We start from the raw sequence: 11,108 nt of genomic DNA on the forward strand, positions 1-11,108 counted from the left end.
AATTTTTCACAATGAGCTACCGGCCTACCATTTTCAATCGTGACTCTTTAAAAAGGCCTCATCGAGCATAGCCTTCAAATTTAGCATTCCTTATATTGTTCTGATTAAGCAAAGCAAAATCTGGGGAAGAAAGAAAAATGCAAAACCAGAGAGTCCATGTCTTGGTGGTCGCATACCCTGCCCAAGGCCACTTGAATCCCCTCATCCAGTTCGCTAAACGTTTAGCTTCCAAAGGAGTCAAGGCCACAGTAGCAGCCACTCCCTACACCATCAATTCCATCCATCCAAACAGTATTACCGTCGAACCAATCTCAGATGGCTTCGATGAAGGAGGCTTCAAGCAAGCTCCAAGTGTAGAAGCCTACTTGGAGTCCTTCAAAACAGTTGGATCAAGAACTTTGGCAGAGCTGATAGCGAAGTTCAACAACTCAGGGGAACCAGTTAGTTGCGTTGTCTATGATTCATTGCTGTTTTGGGCTGTTGATGTAGCTAAAGAGTTTGGCATCCGTGCAGCTATGATGTTGACAAACTCAGCTTCCGTGTGCTCTTTGTATTGGCAAATCAATCAAGGGCGCTTGGCTTTGCCTTTGGACCAAGAAACTTTAGCAGCATCAGTGCCTGGCCTGCCTTCTCTGAGCTTTTCCGACATGCCAAGTTTTCTTGCTCACCCTACAAGACAGTCTGCTTATTTAGCACTGATCATGGACAAAATCAGAACTCTGGGTAGAAATGATTGGGTCTTCTGTAACTCCTTTGAAGAACTGGAAAGTGAGGTAACTAACCAGATTATCCTTTTTGTTCACAGCTTTTATAGCTAAATGAAACATACTCACTCTAGAAGTAATATGGCTGTAGACAGAGACTACCAGGTGATGATTATCTGAACAAACGGTTCTGACAAGTGACAACTAAGGGAAATAGAAAAAATGCTAAAGCTCTAATATCTAAACCTCAAACATCATGAATTTGTGAGTACTATTCATGGATTTTCATCAAAACGTTGGGATATAGTATATATACATGATAAAGTCTGCTTTTAGAAACTTAGATTCTTTCTGCGGATAAGATTTCAATCAGTTTTCATGATGACTGTAGATATTATATTTTTGTTAATACTGTTATTCTAAAAAATTATATTACAACATAATGTTGTACAGAGAACAACCAAAATAAATGAAGTGTTACTTTACGTAGAATAACTAAAACAAGTGAATCGTTACTTCATGCAGAATAACCAAAACAAGTGAATCGTTACTTCACACAGAACAAGTAAAGCGTTACTTCACGCAGAATAAGTGAAGTACTACTTAAAGCATGACAATTAGAAAAAATAAAGTATTACTCCATATGAAACAACTAATACAAGTAGAATAGCCACTTTGAATATAATAATCGCTTCACTTGGATGACAGTGAAAGTAGCTCAGAATAAGTGACAGGGTTCATGGGTTACTTTCATCTTGAGATGTTTTAGAGAGTTTGGCCTGGTGGCTCAGATATGGAGGTAGATAAAAGGTCTTCCTCTTAACCCTTTCCTGAAATACAAGTGTTTCACTCTCTTACCTTGTTCTCGTATACTTATTCATGTACAACTTATTCTCTTGTACTTATTCTCGTACAGCTTCTTCTCTTACACCTATTCTTGTACACCTCTTCTCTATTACCTTTACTTGAGAACAAGTCTTACTACATCCAATTATAGTAACGATTACTTACATTAATATTCTTCATAATAATATCATTCATTAGGCGCATTAAAGCCTATTCTTATGTAATCGCCACTTTTAGCACTATATATAGAGCCTCACAATTCATTTGGGGGGACTTTTCTCTCCCCCTCCAAGCTAACACATTCTCAACTTGAGAGCTTCTTTCTTTAATTATCTTGTACTCTCTAAGTCTCTTTAAGTCTCTTCTTATTATCTTCCACCTGCCACAGCACTTAGTACTTCAGTAACTGCTTCAATCTTCCTCTTTGTCGCCTTTGGCACATCTTTTTACTTGTTTGCAACGTTTCTTCTCCCTATCACAAAAACCACCATTTACAATGACCAAGCCGGGTTAAGGAGTTTGTTAGTTGTCACATCAAAGTTAAACATTTTGATTCATATAACACAGAATGATCCATTTAATTACTATTTCCACAACCACTTGATTTTCGGTTACAAGAATTTCAAGATCATCAAGTTTTTCTCATTTTTGTTCATTGCTTTGCTCTGTGAAAAAGCTAGTCAAGGCTCTGAAGGAACTTTGGCCTGTGATAACGATTGGCCCCTTGGTGCCATCATTCTACTTAGATCATCAAATTGAAGGAGATACAAGTTATGGGGCTAGCCTGTGGAAGCAAAATAATGACCAGTGCCTGCGATGGCTAGACTCAAAACCATTGAGATCGGTGGTGTATGTATCATTTGGAAGCATGGCAAGCATCTCAACCAGACAATTTGAAGAAATAGCATGGGGCTTGAAAGCAAGCAATATGCCCTTCCTGTGGGTTACAAAGGAGTTTGAAGACAAGCTGCTGCTTGAGTCCATCGACTCAGTTGGAGAAAGAGGGCTATTCGTTACATGGTGCAACCAGCTAGAGGTGCTGGCTCACCAAGCCGTGGGCTGCTTTGTAACACATTGCGGATGGAACTCAACGTTGGAGGGTTTGAGCCTAGGCGTGCCAATGGTGTGTGTGCCACAGTGGAGTGACCAGCCAACGAATGCTAAGTTTGTAGAAGATGTGTGGATGGTAGGAGTGAGAGCTAAAAAGGATGAAGAAGGGATTGTGAGGAGGGAAGAACTAGGGAAGTGTTTAAGGGAAGTCATGGTTGGAGAAAAAACTCGGGAGATTAAGAGTAGTGCATCAAAGTGGAGGGAGCATGCTAAGACAGCCGTTAGTGTAGGTGGGAGCTCAGATAGGAATATAGATGAGTTTATCCGAAAGCTGCTGACGGCTAAGGAGAAGAAAGCATGATTGTATCATTTCCATTAATCTATTCTGTTAGGAATAATGTCATTATCAAGATTGGTTGAAAGACAACTTCAACTTACCACTGTCATATAATTGTTATGAAGTTAAGGGAAAAGAGTGCAGAAATATTTTGGATAGCTTCCATTCAAAATGGTTTGATGGATCCTGAGGAATATTTCAACAGCTAGAGCATGAGATACTAATTGTATTTACATCTTATATGAAATTCATTAATGTAGGTGAAGATTAAATAATTCAAACAAGTAAATATTAACTCAACAGGCAGCAAGTCATCTAGCAAGAAGAGATTAGTTTCAATAGCTGTGTACTGTCCTTGCCTTGGACATGGTAATCTAGATCAAGTTCATGACGCGTAAGTCCAACGTAGAAAGAGTAAATCTGCAAGTACTCAGGGAATCAGAAAAGTCCCATCATTTTGGAAAGTAGTATTGTCTAGGCATATTCCTTAAGGTTTCACAGACCTGAAATTCACTACCAAATATCAGTGGAAATTTGCAGCAATATAGAGTAATTGAATATTGCAATTACATGAACAATATACAGAAGTTTAAAATTTTACATGTGTACTCACTGTGACCATCGCAAAAAGGACAACCTTATGTCTGTTCTTCTTTACAATAATCTTTAATAGAGATAAAAATAATGTGCTTTCTCATGTGTAAGAAGTGAAGGGTGTGAGCTCATATAAGGACAAAGTTTAGAAGAAAATGAGGAAAGAGTTACATAAGATAAGACCTTCCATCAGCAATCAGCAATTACCAGGAAACTTCACATCTTGCAAGTGGTGGTGTCAGTACATTCGTCAGCCTGTGAAAAAAAAATAAAAAGCCAAGCAAATGATTAAACATCGGTGAAACATGTGACATGACATGATACACTCATATAATAAAATTCAAACAAGAGTCTCTTCTCTCCGGTTAATATATCTTTCGATTGGTTTGTCCATTTCTTGGTCTTAGAATGGTTAAAGTTTAATCAAATTTGTGACCCATCGGAATGGATTGCAAGTTGGATTTTGATACTTCATTTGACTGGGATTTTTGAAAATATACAGCAGAATAACAACAAGGACGTCCTGATGCCTAAAAATATTATAGGTTATCCACAGCATAGCATGACATTCCTGCCACAGGCATCATCAACAACAATAGTGGTTTCACACTGTGTGGTGGTCAAAGAATGTGCACATATAGGTTTAGCTTTAAAGAAGCCCGCTGTTAGAGGACTGTGGCATTTTTACTTTCCAAAGGGAGGATATAAGGTAGGAATGCCTAAAAATCTAAAAAGAGTTTATATCGGAAGGCATAACATTCATCAATTCATATATTTCAATGACATCTGTTTGTCGACATGATGTAAACAAACATACAACCGAAAACTGATTTAACTTTTGTTTGTGATTAGGTGGATGCACGTATGCTACTCAGCTCATCTATTTTGCTTTCAACATTATGAAGCCTTGGAACCTGATGTAGCTACTGTATGCATACCTTGTTCTTTCTTCGTACCTCCAAGATCTCATCTAAAGGTGGTCGGCCTGAAACAAGAACAGGAACCGCTTACATGGGAGATCCCTGTGAACCTCACAAGCCAGCATTTGATACATTTGACAGAAAAATAAACAAAGCTAGAGAGATATAAGGTGCATTAATCCAATCTCAATGCTTTCAATTTAACAGGCAATTGATTTTGATATGTAGGTTAGGATGCTGGTGCAGCTCTGTTACCAAGAAGAAGTATCTTGTTCACTTGAAGCCAAAACTTAGATGCATAATTAATCTAGACTTGGTAATGGCAGCCAAGAACCAAGCCGAATTTCAGTTTTCTTTTTCAGTCTGAATGAAACTCAGAAATTACTATACAGAATCTCTAGTGCAGCATATACTTACCTGTAATTTGAAGACGATATTTAGCCCAAACACCATAGATGGTATCAGCTATTGTTGCAATCTGAAGATGACGGCATCATATACTATTAGCCACTTGATGTACACACCCAAAAAAAATATCTGTTCTTTATCCTGAAACTATAAGTTCCAGAATGACAGTGGCAAATCAATAGAACTACAAGTGATGTAAGGAAGCATAAGCTTACAGGTTCATATTTGGTAATAGCATAAACCCATCCAAGACCAACTTGCTCATACAATTTTCTAAATGCCTGCAAGTCATCAATAGCATAAATAAAATTTAGATTGTATCTTTCTGACCACCACCATGCTCCCAAATCCAAAAGCAGAAAGCAGGTGTAACATTACGAAGATAAAAAGTCCAAAAATAAAAGAAGGAAATAAGAGGGGGAAGCCACCAGCTACAATTAAGGATATCTTAACACTAACTCTGCTCAGCTTGTGCTTAAATATAACATCTAATTTAGTAATTCAATTAAACCCTCTACTCCAAAGAAGCATCCCTTGTAAACTTGTATGCTATTTGAACACATTATAGCCTGTTTCTACATCCTAAACAGCATTTAGGACTCAAATATCGAAACAAGGCAACTTGTCAGATTAAAAGTCATACACCTTTAATTGATTTTTCTTCTTCTTCGTCTTCATTACTTTTAATCCTTTAGTTTCATTTAAATTACATTCTCAACAAGGTACAACACTAGTGGACATTCTTCTCACCACCACATTCTGCAAATTTGGCAAATACTTGCAGTACAATGTTAGAATAACAAATATGGAAAAGTTTGCAATCCAGGATTAGAGTATTGTAAGCCATACCTCAACATCCGTGACCACAGTTCCATCTGAGAGAATGGCATGAATTCTTCCCATAACCTAAACAACAAACAGAAATTTTTCAATTTTTGTACTGGTATATCAATCATTCCTTGTAACTCACACATTAGATGCCAAGCATATTTGAGAATGCCTACAAAATAACTAACTTCTCATTATCGATTAACAAACATCTACATCATGAACATACTGTTTTGTAGTCCAAATTTTGATTCTCTTCAGGAGAATAATCATCAGAACTTATGTCAACAAACTTGATAGTGCCATATTGCTTATTCCTGTCCCTTAGCATGTCGACCTGACAACATGATAAACGGAAAACACAGTGAAAAAACTAATGAAAACACCTAACATATATCATAAGCAAGAGATTATTGATCAAATTCCTACAGTAATCATTTCAGAGAATACCTCCCGCATGCAGAGCGGACAATCTCCATCATAGAGCATTTTAATCTTCCAATTTTGAGGTGATTGTTGTTCATCATCATCATCTTCTTTTGCTTTCTGGGATGATACGATGTCTGCAGTTGCTTCCTGTACTGCCCGAATCTGATACTTAAATACTGAAAAGAAAATGTGCAAAATTGATAACAAATCATTCAAATGAATTGAAAACTTACATGCATATTCAGAAAAAAAAAATGAAAAGAGAATGAAACCACAAAAAAAGAACATCAAATAGTGACCTTGCAAATATTACATGCTACACCAAACTAGAATAGATGAAACAAGTATGAATGAGGAGAAGGGCAAAAAGTGAACCAGGCTTACCAGTTTTGTAGTTTGGATAAGTTGCGAATCTTTGAAGAGGATGTGAAGGGGAATGATGATGAAATCTTACTCTGAAATTTTGAGGAAATGAAAGGAGAAAAGGGGTGGCTCGTTGTCTTGCAATGCAGGCACCGGCAACGGCTGCTCCTCTCAACGCCATATTTGCTATTTGGTGGTATTGGGCTGTCTGATCATCAGTTTGTTTCTTCATCGTCAACCTTAAAAACTGCCAACTGCTTATGTTGTACACGTGGCAACCGCGTATTCACCAACATTGAAACACGTGGCAGGAACCCAAGAAGCCAACGTCAGAACCACCACAAGCCAACAAGTCAAAATAAAAGGGAAAATATCGCAATATGGAAGTTTCAAGGGGTATAACTGCAAAATGTGGAGTGAAATTATTTTAAGGGGAGGAAGGTTAAGCTTAAGCCCAATTGGCATGCTACTTCATTCGATATATCCGAGCAGCTACTCTTTTTGTTCTTCAATCTGTCTCTGAAATATCAAAGAAATGGCCTTTTTCCTTAAAAAAAGTAGCCTTGCCAATCATTTCCGATCTTCTTATCAGGTATGAATATTCATACATTTTGTTTATGTATAACAATTTCATTCTGATCTTTCTTGGCTCTTTGCTTGATTTGTTAATAGCTCTCTCTAACTCTTCGAAATTGGTTTACTGATTGAAGCAGAAAACAGAGGGTTCCCTGGCTGCGCCAAGTCGAGCACTTCACGTTGAACCGGGGGCTCGTGAAAGAGCTGTGAGTCTCCCCTTTTATGTATTTTTCCCAGTTCAATTTTCTTGACAAAAATCTGCCCTTTTTGTTTCTTTGTGGTTTCACTCTTTTAATTTTGTATCGATTGGACAAAAAAGGTTGCATTTCTAGCATCTGGGTCTGCTCCAATTGGTCTTAATTTTTAAGCGAGGTTTTTGGACTTAATAGGTTGATTTTATCCTTTTTGAATTGAGCCCATAGTAATAGATGAAATGAATAGTAGAAAGATTCTTCTTTCAAAAGATTCAAGGAGTTCGTTTGTTTCAACTCTCCTTGTTCCGGGTTTTCAATTTTTTTATGATATTTTTATGTGTAGCAACTGAGACGTTACATTGGCGAGAAAAATTGATTTGTAATTGTTGATAAATATTTAGTATAATCTACTCCTTTGGATAGTTTCCTTTATTTCTTCCAGCATGGTGAGGGTGTATTAGAGGTGACTAGTGATATTTTATATCCTTAGATGTTATACTCTTTTGCCATACTTGACATTATGTTGATAAAGAATATGCCCTGCAGCTCTTGGCAGAGGATCCTTCTCTAAGGCGATTTAAATCTTATAAGAAGAGTGTGTGGCGAGTGAAGAGAATCGGGGATGTTCTGACAGTTGTTGTTGTAGCAGGTAAGGCTAGTGTTTGCTATAAGTTGAATGAATTGGTTCATGAGTATCATTCTGCGTTTATAACTCCATAAGAAGGTGGGTTTGGTTCTCTATGATCCTGTTTGAGATGCTTTCTAGATATGCTCAAACTATGTCTCTAATATTTATAATGGTTTGCATTGCTTTTGGATAAATTTGGACATCACACTTTATCGTGTTACTCACTGGAAATCTTCTTTCTTTGTCGTTTCAGTTTTCCTTTTTCCCTTCTTTCTTGAGAGGAAAAAATGCTTGAAATAAAAAAAAAAATCTACAAAATCATTTAAAAGCTTAACTTTGAAAGTATACAACCTATGTGGTGATGTGTCTTCACCTTGTCAATAGCTAGATATCAAGAATTCTTTGTGTTAATACACTTGGGATGGTCAGCACTGTTCTGAAAGGACATTCAGTTTCACCAATGCTGGTAGCTGCTCCCTCTTCCTCCTCCTCCCTGTCCCCTTTCTTTAATGGGGAATGTCAGAAAGCATGTTGAATCAATCTTATTTAATTTGACTTATTAGATAGCTTTGCAATTTGTAGAGCTCATTGTACTGGCCCCTGCATAAGATTAGAAGGAAATATGATGATTACTAAATTACAGAGATTTGAGGGCTTGATACAACTTTATGAATGAGTTATGTGTCATTGTGTATAATATGACGAATATATTCAACTCCATTTTTTGGCATTTTATCATTGAACATTGATACTTGAGTTCTTCTCATACCTTTTGTTTATATATTCTTTCTCTTTTTTTCTTTTTTTTTTTTTTCAATTAACTCCCACTCACCCCTCTACCAAAAAAAAAAAAGGAAGAACATTATACTCCTAAACTGGCTGCTTTGTCCTTCTATGTCTGCAATTGTGCGAGAAAAGGAAAGCGAAGCTGATGGATTGCTGCTTTAGTAAGCCAAACAGTCAAGCATGGCTTGAATAAAGTTCTTGTATGATGGTATTATGTTTGTTTGTTTCAGGTTGTTGCTATGAAATTTACGTCAAGGCAGTAATGCGAGAAGAAGCCCGGAACCAGGCAAAGGCTGCTGGTGGAAGTAAATGAGGCTGTGCATGTTTTTGCTTCTGTGCCAAAAGGAAAAAGTGCATGTTTTAGTGGTTGATTTTGTTAGTTTGGCAGCAATCTTAATCCCTTAATGATTTTGCCTCATTGATAAATAAGCAAAACAAAATGTACTGTTGTGACATTCTTGAATGTAAGATTCACTAAACTAATTTCAATCAGGTTATCATCTTTCATAAAATCTTTCAAATAAAATTTTTTATATCGGTTCCGATAATTGTAGAAAATTGCCTTACTTTAGGAGTTCTGGGTATGCACTGTGACATAAAGGAAACAACCTTAACTGCACTGCTGGGTGCTAGTTGGAGAGGTCAAACCCTGATATCTGATTGCATTCTACGTTAGCAAATGCTTTATCGTGCTTATTTTTGATATATTACTGGAACTGGGTCTTAGGCAAGATGTAAGTTTGTAGATGTTTTCATGTGCATTCATGTGACTTAAAACTCTGAAGCAAGAATGCAGGTATCCCTGTCTCACTTTCACACATTAATCACAGTATGTCGATTGTATAGGATCATGATCTGTCGATGACAAGAGAACTGAAACAATTCTTTGTTACTTTTCTTTTTTTTCCTTCTGAGATTGAATGCGTGTAACTGTCAGACAACATCAAGAAGTTTAAAAAAAAAAACTACCCAAAAAGAAGCAGGTTTTATCAATTTAAATTCTGTTAATTATATTCGAGCTATAACATGGTTTTTGGTAGGTTGCTGCTTGCTTTCACTTAGCAGAGATGGCTTGAAATTGAATGATTCATCATGCAAGAGTAGACTTAAAATGGTTGATTTCTCATGACTGGAGTCGTTCAATTGAGTTGCTTGAATATTACAAGTACAATGTCATCATTTGGATTTTGCTTAGACATGGAAACCCAGAAATCAATCTTATTGGATTACATTGACTGGCAATTATCATTGCTGAATCTCCTTTAGTTTTGCCATCCGAAAAATATTTCACAAGCTGGTAGCATGGTACTATCGTAAGCAATCTTTAAAGTTATTGTGCTTCAATGGTTTAATCATTTTTTCTCACTTTTCAATAGAGTTGCCAGACTGTGAAAGAAATTCAAAATAAGCCAAAAAAAAAAAAAGGTAGGGCAACATTGGCAGCATTTTTCCCTCAGTCCCACATGAGAATAAATTAAGAAAATAGAAAATGGTTAGGTACAGCTGCATTTGTGTTTCTCTTTGGCATGGTGTAAAGAAGAAAAATGAGAGAGATGCCTATCAACAAGGACTTTTCAAAGGGCAAAGTGAAACCTGAAAAGCAGGCGATGAATCTCTTCAACTTTAGTTGTGGCCACCAAAAAGAAATAGATTTGGCATTTGGGTGCCCAGAAAGTGAGAAAGGAGGATTCCTATTCCAAAGTTGGAGTTCATAAATCAATGGAAAATGGGACTGAAAATGTCATTTAGACTAGAGAGAAAGTCTTTCTTTTAAGCTTTTTGATTGTTTCTCTGAGTTTCCCATTTCAGAAATGAGAATACTAATAAAGTAGAGGGAATGTGTCATTGTCAATACCCAGCTAAATCTTCTAAAATTAACAGCAAACTATTTGCTTTGGTTTTCACCCATTTTCTAGCATTGAGGCAGCAGGAAGAAATGATCAAATTCAATCAATTCCTAATTGAGAAACAAAAGCATTCACTGCTGTAGACGCATCAAGCTGCTAAAACCAATTCAAATAAAATTGATTGCTAACCTTGTTTTGGTGCAGAAAATGATAGTCAAGATTAGACAAATTAATTGGTTGATTCAGTCATTAAACTTGTTGAAACTTGCATTTCATGTATGAATTTAAACTTCTTTAATTAAAGGAAATACTCAAATCTAAAATCCCAAATTTTTCTTCAAATAAAAATACCCCATCAAGTTCATCAACTTCTGGTCCAATTGGGTGGTGAAGATATCACAGGGGAACAAGTTAAATTGGGCAGGAAAAGAAAAGAAAAAGGAAAAAAAAAAGCAAAGGAAAATGAAGTGCTTTATTATTATTATTATTATTTTTAAATTAAAAAAATAATTGGGTTTGAGTTGTTGGATTGTGCATGCAGTCTATCTGTCACCTTCATATAATATAATGACAAAAATATATTTTGGCAATGGAATCA

The 11,108-nt window shown here is 36.4% G+C and overlaps 3 protein-coding genes across 5 annotated transcripts; 2 read left to right on the top strand and 1 right to left on the bottom strand.

Moving 5' to 3' along the window:
* On the top strand, positions 42-3,086 carry LOC18603841 (UDP-glycosyltransferase 74B1). The gene is made up of 2 exons (XM_007036053.2): positions 42-773; positions 2,227-3,086. Exons 1-2 carry the CDS (start codon positions 138-140, stop codon positions 2,959-2,961), a joined length of 1,371 nt encoding a protein of 456 aa, XP_007036115.2. The 5' UTR covers positions 42-137; the 3' UTR covers positions 2,962-3,086.
* Positions 3,132-6,851, bottom strand: LOC18603842 (uncharacterized protein At5g50100, mitochondrial). 3 transcript variants are annotated; one of them, XM_018117612.1, is made up of 9 exons: positions 6,501-6,851; positions 6,138-6,292; positions 5,917-6,024; positions 5,709-5,765; positions 5,075-5,140; positions 4,869-4,929; positions 4,470-4,516; positions 3,739-3,786; positions 3,132-3,357 (listed from the first exon to the last, which is right to left on the bottom strand). In XM_018117612.1, the coding sequence occupies exons 1-8, from the start codon at positions 6,709-6,711 to the stop codon at positions 3,748-3,750; spliced, it is 744 nt and encodes a 247-aa protein (XP_017973101.1). In that variant the 5' UTR covers positions 6,712-6,851; the 3' UTR covers positions 3,132-3,357; positions 3,739-3,747. The 3 variants fall into 3 exon arrangements, with proteins under 3 accessions (XP_017973101.1, XP_007036116.2, XP_017973100.1); XM_007036054.2 differs by having other exon boundaries at positions 3,132-3,440; XM_018117611.1 differs by having other exon boundaries at positions 3,132-3,786.
* Positions 6,918-9,175, top strand: LOC18603844 (succinate dehydrogenase subunit 7A, mitochondrial). The gene is made up of 4 exons (XM_007036057.2): positions 6,918-7,071; positions 7,193-7,261; positions 7,796-7,898; positions 8,894-9,175. The coding sequence occupies exons 1-4, from the start codon at positions 7,015-7,017 to the stop codon at positions 8,974-8,976; spliced, it is 312 nt and encodes a 103-aa protein (XP_007036119.1). The 5' UTR covers positions 6,918-7,014; the 3' UTR covers positions 8,977-9,175.

The sequence above is a fragment of the Theobroma cacao genome, chromosome 3 (genome assembly GCF_000208745.1).
Source record: "Theobroma cacao cultivar B97-61/B2 chromosome 3, Criollo_cocoa_genome_V2, whole genome shotgun sequence".
NCBI classification, from domain to species: domain Eukaryota; kingdom Viridiplantae; phylum Streptophyta; class Magnoliopsida; order Malvales; family Malvaceae; genus Theobroma; species Theobroma cacao.

Coding starts and splice junctions, on each gene's coding strand:
- LOC18603841 (XM_007036053.2), top strand. CDS start 138: ATGCAAAACCAGAGAGTCCATGTCTTGGTGGTCGCATACCCTGCCCAA. Junction 774..2,226: donor TTGAAGAACTGGAAAGTGAG/GTAACTAACCAG, acceptor TCTGTGAAAAAG/CTAGTCAAGGCTCTGAAGGA.
- LOC18603842 (XM_018117612.1), bottom strand. CDS start 6,711: ATGAAGAAACAAACTGATGATCAGACAGCCCAATACCACCAAATAGCA. Junction 6,293..6,500: donor TTATCCAAACTACAAAACTG/GTAAGCCTGGTT, acceptor TTTTCTTTTCAG/TATTTAAGTATCAGATTCGG. Junction 4,517..4,868: donor ATATCGTCTTCAAATTACAG/GTAAGTATATGC, acceptor TTCTTGTTTCAG/GCCGACCACCTTTAGATGAG.
- LOC18603844 (XM_007036057.2), top strand. CDS start 7,015: ATGGCCTTTTTCCTTAAAAAAAGTAGCCTTGCCAATCATTTCCGATCT. Junction 7,072..7,192: donor ATTTCCGATCTTCTTATCAG/GTATGAATATTC, acceptor TGATTGAAGCAG/AAAACAGAGGGTTCCCTGGC. Junction 7,262..7,795: donor CGGGGGCTCGTGAAAGAGCT/GTGAGTCTCCCC, acceptor TATGCCCTGCAG/CTCTTGGCAGAGGATCCTTC.